This window comes from Phanerochaete carnosa, assembly GCF_000300595.1.
Source record: "Phanerochaete carnosa HHB-10118-sp unplaced genomic scaffold PHACAscaffold_1, whole genome shotgun sequence".
NCBI classification, from domain to species: Eukaryota; Fungi; Basidiomycota; class Agaricomycetes; order Polyporales; family Phanerochaetaceae; genus Phanerochaete; species Phanerochaete carnosa.
The window spans coordinates 5,651,226-5,658,964 of NW_006767628.1; the positions used below are offsets into that span (position 1 = coordinate 5,651,226).

The following is a 7,739-nucleotide window of genomic DNA, read 5'->3' on the forward strand; positions in this document are numbered from 1 at the left end:
GGGTTCCGGCAGACTGGCAGGGCTTGAAAGGATTCCTTGGGCAGGATGTGCTGTTTGGGAAGCAGGGTGCTCGGCTCAATTTCTCGGCGTTGAGTAGTTATCTTGAAAGCTTGCACAATGATAGCACGTAGCAATGTATTTAAGTATCGGCTGCGTTTGTTGTATTATCTCTGCTTCGAGTGTAAGGTAGGGGTCGCCAGGAACGGGCACCCTTACATAAGCGCTGTCACGTGATCGTGGGAGGCCAGTGGACAGGCAGGGTGTTGCCAAATATAGAGCTTATACGCATCAGCGCTCCCGCGTGGTAAATCACGTGACTGAAGGCGCTTGCGCAAAATTCGACCTCTCGTTAACACAAAATCTTGCCAATTTGGCCAGTTTGGCTGAAAAATGTGTTTTCTGCTGAGACCACTTTTCCCCTAATAACTCGATAACAATGCCATTTACAAAGGTTCTGCTGAATAGGAATTGTAGCCAGAGCCTCTTCTGACATTTCCTACTGAGCAGTTTTACCAAAGGAGGGGTGCGTCCGTCGCCATTAAGGCCATCGTTGTCGGCTGGCGTCTGCTTACATAAGGGGTGCCCGTTTCTGGCGACCTCTACCTTACCGCATGGCGCAGATTGACAACAACAGTAAGTGAGATATAGCGAGAGACAGAATCATTCTCTCTCGCAGATAAACAAAGTAAGCCCGAGACGGGTACATCTGGTTTGAATTGACTGTATCGTGAGCAGACACCGTACAGTGATGTAATGTGGACATTCGCTGACTGGTCCACCCAATCCACCACAGTAGCGAAAGTTGCGGCGCGGGCACAACAGCAGCGAAAGATGATCAATACACTCGACGAACCCGCGCAGGGCAAGAACCATGCACGACCACAGCCGAGACTGAAGCGACACATACGCAGCTGACCAGAGTTTCGTCTCCTCCGCAACTCGCTCAACTTCCCACTAACAGCGCCCCCACAAACTCACTGTTGTTCTCATTACAGTTTTTCCAAATACGACTGACCCCCACTTCTCCTCACCCTTGCCAGCAGCGTCCGGCCTGGTCGTCCGCGGTATTGTGTTGACCGTGACCAGAGGGAACAGCGGCCGCTTTCGTCTGCGCGTAGTGTTTGCCTTCCGTGCGGCGATCGGCAATGCTGCCAGAGCCCTCAGTCGTTTCCAGCATGCTCCGGTTGCACTGACTAGAGCTCTCGGCGTCTTCCTCGCCTTCCTCCACGTCATCAGGCAGGGACGAAAACTTGATGCTGCCGTGGCCAGAGTACAAGAGCGAGGGATCGTGTTCACTGACGCACGAGATGAATTAGTTCCTCTTTTGTGTAAAAAGAGGTCCAAAAATATGGCACATATTTTTTGTAAAAAGAGCTGAGCAGTTATTCTGGGGAAAAGTGGTGCTATTTGCAGCATGAAAAGGCATGCTATTTTTACAACTTTTTGAGCATAAAAATAGTCCAAATATTCCCCATGTAAATAGGCCATTTAATCTTGTATATATTTTCTTGCAAAAGAGGTAGCTATTTTCAGCTTAAATAGTGATCGCCCGCTCATACTATGCAGTCATACCATGAGCGGGCGATCACAGCGGGCGATCACTATTTTGTCCGAAAATAGGCACAAGAATAGATACCCTACTTTTCTTGGAAATATTTGAACTCCTCCCACACTCAAAAAAAAGTCAAATAGTACACCTTTTCGTGCTGCAAATAGCACTGCTTCTTCCCAGGAGAAGTGTTCAGCTCTTTTTGTGAAAAATATTGTATATATTTTTGGACCTCTTTTTGCACAAAAGAGAAACTAATTTGTCTCGTGACCGCGCCATCTTGTCTGACCAGTCGTCCACATCTTGTGCGATCCTGACGATGCTCCGTGGGTGCACCAGAGTCTGGGTCCCCACTACACAGAGCCGCGATGCACCGTTGGATGGTTCGGTGAAAGGGTGTCAGTGGTATGTGAAAGTCAGCTCAGAAAGCTGCCATCTCCTTGTTAACTTGGTGCCGATAGCGATCAAAATCGAGGGGGGTAGTAGTATGGAGGGCATGGGCCGAGGGGCAGAGGAGACGGAATGTGATAACGTTGCTGACACGGCGGTAGATTCAAGCGTGGGATTGATCCCAAGGAGGACCGTGCCGTGGCGGATACTGCAAATGCGCGCAGATTTGTGGCTCTTCTTCAACTTCATGTCACCTGACTACGACAAAGGGCACCTAGAGAAGATGGCCGTCAGCACCGATAACTAACAGCGAACATACTACGTACCTTGGTTAAATAGTTGTGGTAGATGTCGCTGCCTCTGCCGGCTCGGTGTTCGCCCGCACCACGCGTAGGCTCTCTGTCTCGCTGTTCGCCATCCATGTGGCCAGCACGAAGTGCTCCGCCTCGTCTTGCTCCGCGTGGGCCTCTTGTCCGGCGAGTATAGCAGAGCGATCGCAGGTGGGGCGCCAAAGTGGACAAGGTCAGCGCCGAGCTCAGGCGCACAGCATCAAAAAAAAAACACCACTAACGGTGCCCTAGAGTCGCGGATCGCCTTTGCAAACTTCTCGCGCTCCTCTTGACCGCCAACGCAAGCGTAAAGGACCTGGCGGAGGATAGGAACCTTGGGGCGTAGGTGTTCGCTCAGCTCATTCAACGTCCTAGGTGCACCAAACAAGACTTTGGATCTGGCCAGCACGATGTGGTTCTTGCACGCCTTCTCTGGCAATTTCTTAGTGATACCAACATTCAAAATGTGTCTCAAAGGCCTGGAGACCTTCACATGAAGCCTGAGGGACCGCGGGAGAATTTATCGCTGCTTGTGCAGGCAGATAAGCGATTCCTTGCTCGGCAGCTGCGACAGCGCCTGCCTTTTGTCTGGACTTCGGGGCGACGAGTGGCTTGCTGATAGGCTGCTCTCGTTGCTGCTGCTGTTGTTGCCAGCCTTCGGTTATCTCTTCTCTGAAGAGCCAAACAAAATATTCCAAAGACAATAGGAACTGGCATCCTGGCTGCGTAGGTTGCTCGACATGGAGGAGGGTGCTACGCCCAAGGAATGTGCAATCCGGAGCGATGAGTTGAAATGGAAGACCAAGATATTTCATTGGATAGTCTGCAAGGCGGGAGTTTGGGTATGGGCGTGCGACGGCGCGTTAAGTGGCTCTGTGCCTATGAAGATTTATGAGCGATGAAGAGGTCAATCAATGGCTGGACTCACTCTTAGACGAAAGTGTATGCGCAACGAGCAGACCGTCGTACCAGGGACCCTCCTGATCAGTGCAACTAATGCGGCTTTCGGATGATAGGATGTATCGGAAACGTCTCTGCAACGTGGTAAGGGGCCGGCTTAGAAGGATGGGTTGGCATCTTGGACTGCCATGAATGACACAAAATTAGAGTTTTCATATAGCAGTGCGTTGTAGGACATTGGCAGGGAGGAGATGAAGAGGCATACAGCGACAGATATGGGAGACGAGAGGGAGATATTGATTGGGGAGTCGGGCAAAGGCCGCACTTCATCTCGTATCATCGAGGGTAAGACATATAGAGCAAGAATGTAGCGGTGGTGGGACGGGGAGCGGGCCAGGTGTCGCTGTGTGGGAGGTCGACGAATTTTCGGCGTGATTCAAGTTTGTCCACAGTGCCCGGTGAATCCGACAGGGGAAGATGTCGGGAAGTACTATCAGGGGACAATGAGCGGCTTCGCTAACAAAAGAGAAGCAACATGGCTCACATCACGCACAGGTCCTGGGCCGTTGACATCGATTGCATTCGCCCGTGTTCATATGGCTCTACATCGACTTTGTGCCACTTTGCGTTCGTTCGTCGTCGCAGAGTTGGTCCCTATCAAAAAGTTAGCAGACCGTCTCTGGTGGTTTGGCACCTTGAGAAGGCGGCGCACCATGCAACCTGGCTGACTGTGCCTATACAGAGCCCTCCAGCTCTTTCCTACTCGGTCTCCTAGCTAGTCTCTTATGAGCATCTGTGGGTTCGTGCGCAATGGACCAGGCGAAGAGCCGCATTGGAAAGCAGCGTATACCGAAATTGTGGTCCAGATGAATATCGATGGCGGGCGCAAGAGGGAAGATGAGAGCCTTGGTGCACGTGCGATCCCATCCTGCAAGTGCAACGAATCAGCATGATGGGCCGTCACAGGTCTGGACCATCATGCGTGCTCGCTGCTGGAATTGGGAAGCATCATCCCCTGAGGCCAGCTCGTCTTGCCTTACTGTAACAACGACAAGGCCGTCTGCACCAACCATCACTACTAGTTTCGAGTACAGCGGGGCTGGGTGCTTGCTCTGCTTGGTCGTCGCAAGAAATGGACTCCGCTCTTATCTTATCTATACATTTTGCTGCTTAATCTGCTCTGGCCATCTAATCTATATTGCTGAGCCTTATCTAATCTTTGTCTTCCTGTCCACTGCGTCGCCTTGAGCTTGTCACCTCATCCAACCAGTACTGTACGTATGTGAAGAGCTGGTTGCAGATAACTCAAGCTTAAAGTATTGCCTCTTTGTGCCTTTGTGGTCTTCTCATGGTCTCGAATTTCATCGTGCTGTGAGCACCTGTTGAGTAATATTACAGAGGCGGATTGTCGCAGGAATAGACAAATCTGTCGCGCCACTTGTTGCGATACCGAACAAAAAACATTCAAAGAGAGGGTTGGATCAAGTGTGAAACATGGCACATGAGCAGCCGCGGCAGCGCGGCCTCGAGCTTGTCATCTCCTCTCGGCGCCGTGGTGGTGGCGGCAGGCTGCATGCCACTACAACATCTTCGGACGTGCTCAGCATATTCTGGCTGCTCGCGCTCGTCAGAGACCTCGGTATCCTTCTCGATCTTCCTCCAGGTTGTCTAGCAAGGACTGATCAGAGATTGTGCAACCTTGGTGAAGCTCTGCAAGTCGAAAGAGGCTTAACATTCACTGCAGGGAAATGCAGTCGACCGTTGAACAGGTCACTAAGGGTATAGAGGGTGGCATTGGTCGAAAGTACAGAAGCGTAGACTTAACGGCAAAGAGTATGGGGTATGATTCGCCGCTGTTGCTGTTGCTACAAGCTGGGATGTGGGGTCCATCACAGAAAAGAGAGAGCAACAGATAGACTGAATGAAAGAGTCCCGGACCCCCTTGCAGACCCTTTGGCGGACCCTTAGACACTTGGTCGACGCACGGACCTTTAGATGCCAGAATTCGACGGGGTTCGGGGGTATTGGATGGCACGCGCCACCCGACTCGGTAGCCCGCCACTCGCCGCTTGCACGTATGCCGCTGCCGCTGCCCGTAACATATCTTCCCAATGCCATGTCATTTCTTCAAGTTGCCCGAGCCATCTCTGGCAACCCCCTTGTTGATATTCAATTCCATCATGTAGAGCTGCTTTTTGGGCATATTGGCAGCAGCGTCCATGATGTGGTAGTGTATGGGATAAGAGGATATGATTTGAGTAGAGCCACAGTAGATTTTTTAGCTACATAACAAGGATACGTACGAGTGGCGTATATATTATCAAACTGCCTTTGGCCATTGGTGAGCCTCTGTATGTCCCTTACAGACAGTGGCGGCCTAAACAATCGTCAGCCTGTGTGAGTCTAGAAACAAATCAAGGGGCTGTAGGCTCACCAGACTACTGCGCCAGCCAACATCCGATACTCAACCTTGCACAGAGCCCACGATACTGATGCGACACCAGATATAAAAGCATAGTAGGGCAAAAATACAATGAATTTAGGTCTACATAGAAACATACAACCATGAGGCTATGTTAGCCGTTGTCATCGTCTTGACCATAACCTTGTCCACTGCCACCCTTCTTCCAGGGCCACCGAGGCCATGCACGACGAAGCTAGACAAGGTGCCCGCAGTGAACCCAGAGATGCTCGTCGAGCTCGCGGAGCTTTAAGCGCTAGAGGGGTCCGGGGTCAGGTCCAGGACCCTTGCGTTCAGTTGATTCAGTATTCTGAGAAAAGATGACACCGTGACAAGTATCACAGGCTGAGTTAACTTGCGGCTCTGCTTCGATCTCATATCGCTCGACCTGAGAAAGGTAGTCGTCAGCGCTGATAATCAGTAGCAGACATGTGACATACATCTAGCAGAATAGCCATGCTTTGCGAGCACTCCTTGGCGAGTACAACAGGCCCTACCGTGCATATCTGCAGCGCGCCAGCGAGGCAGATGAGGCCAGCGTCGGTGATTGACAGCAGGCATGTCGCGCACCTTGGTAGAACAGCTCTGGTAGCTGCCGCCTCTGCTGGCCAAGCGTCTGTCGACTTCTCTGGCAAGCACGGTGGACCCTACAGCGTATGTCGGAAGTGGCTCGCCGAGGCAGGCAAGGCCAGCATCAACTTCAGGTGCATGACGTCGAGCTTCGCCAGCTGTGATGCCTCGGCATTGTAGATAGTGATGTGCTGGCCGGGCCTCAAAGCCTCCAAGCCCGCCAAGCCCGGCCCAAAAAGCCTGGCCCAAGTCAAGCCTGGCAGCGGGCTCAAGGCCGGGCTCGGAGCGTAGTCAAGCCCAAGCCTGGCCCGAAAGCCCAGGCTTGGGTGTGCTGGCTCCGTTACTGTTCCCTGAGTTCAGAATAAGGAGAGAGTGACCTAATATGCACATAGAAGACAAAATGTAGATATTCTAGATGTAACGACTCTCGCCGAGCACGATTGTGCGTCACCATCTGGTGCCTGCCGTAGGTGCACGCTCGTGGACTTTGCTGCGACTCGACTTGTTCTGCAGGTGTGGATCTTCTGGAGGTTATAATTTAGTCAGTACATGCAGTATTAATCTACTACACCCAAATACATTCCCTTTTGATAGCACCGGAACACTCGTTGTATTGTGAGCAAGCCCGGGCTTAAGCCCAAGGCTTAGGCTGGGCTTGGGCTTGGCTCGGGCTCAGGGCTTGGCTCGACGTCGCCACAAGCCCAAGCCCAGGCTTTGAGCCCAAGCCGGGCCCGCACATCACTAATTGTAGATCGCGGTCGCCCACTCGCTGCGCTCCTCCTAGCTGCAGACAGCAGCGCAGAAGCCTAGGCGGAGGCTGAGAACCTCAAAGTGCTGGCATTCGCTCGGCTCAATCGGCATCCCCGGGAGAACAGAACACGCCCTCGACCTTGGCCAGCTCGAGGGCGACCTTCCGGCGACACCGACGCCTGATATGTGCCCTTTCTCAGCTGCGAAAGCGTTGAGAGTGCTCGAGTTTTGTAGCCCGCAGAATCGGCAGTGAGCCTGTACGCCCCAGTGCTGCTTGTGTAACCAGGTTTGCACCCTTCTTGCTCTGCGGCTGTGACAGTTCCGGCTGTCCATTTGGGCTCTGGATGCATGGCAGCAATTGGCTCCCGGTGCTGCTACCGTTCTGGGTCGCAACCTTGTCTATTCTAGAGAGCCAGGTGAGGCAGAGGCTCGCGTTCTGGTGGCATGAAGTGCTTGACTTGACTCGAGGGAGGGCGCTGCGCATGAAGAGCACGTCCGAGGTAATGAGTTGGAAGGTAAGAACGAGGGGCCCCGTTGGGTAGCGAGCGGGACTAGGGCTTGAGCATGCGGTGCGAGGATGCGTCGAGAGAATCCGTGACTACAGCAAGCTGTGAGTGACGAGCAAATTGAACAGAGGTCGTACTTACTATCAGAAATAGGAGCATATACAGCAATCATGTTGATGAATTAGAGACCCTCCCGAAGATGCAGCCAATGTTGAAGCGCCTAGTGGCTCTGGCTCGGCGTTCTGCCCGGCACGGACTTAAGGTGGACATCTTAGATTAGGCAC

At 52.6% G+C, this 7,739-nt stretch overlaps 1 protein-coding gene across 1 annotated transcript; it reads right to left on the reverse strand.

Moving 5' to 3' along the window:
- Positions 1–1,027: 1,027 nt before the first annotated feature.
- PHACADRAFT_191037 (uncharacterized protein) lies at positions 1,028–2,361 on the reverse strand (the record flags this gene model as incomplete). Its single annotated transcript, XM_007391176.1, has 3 exons — positions 1,028–1,295; positions 2,091–2,197; positions 2,266–2,361. 3 exons carry the CDS (start codon positions 2,359–2,361, stop codon positions 1,028–1,030), a joined length of 471 nt encoding a protein of 156 aa, XP_007391238.1.
- Positions 2,362–7,739: the final 5,378 nt, after the last annotated feature.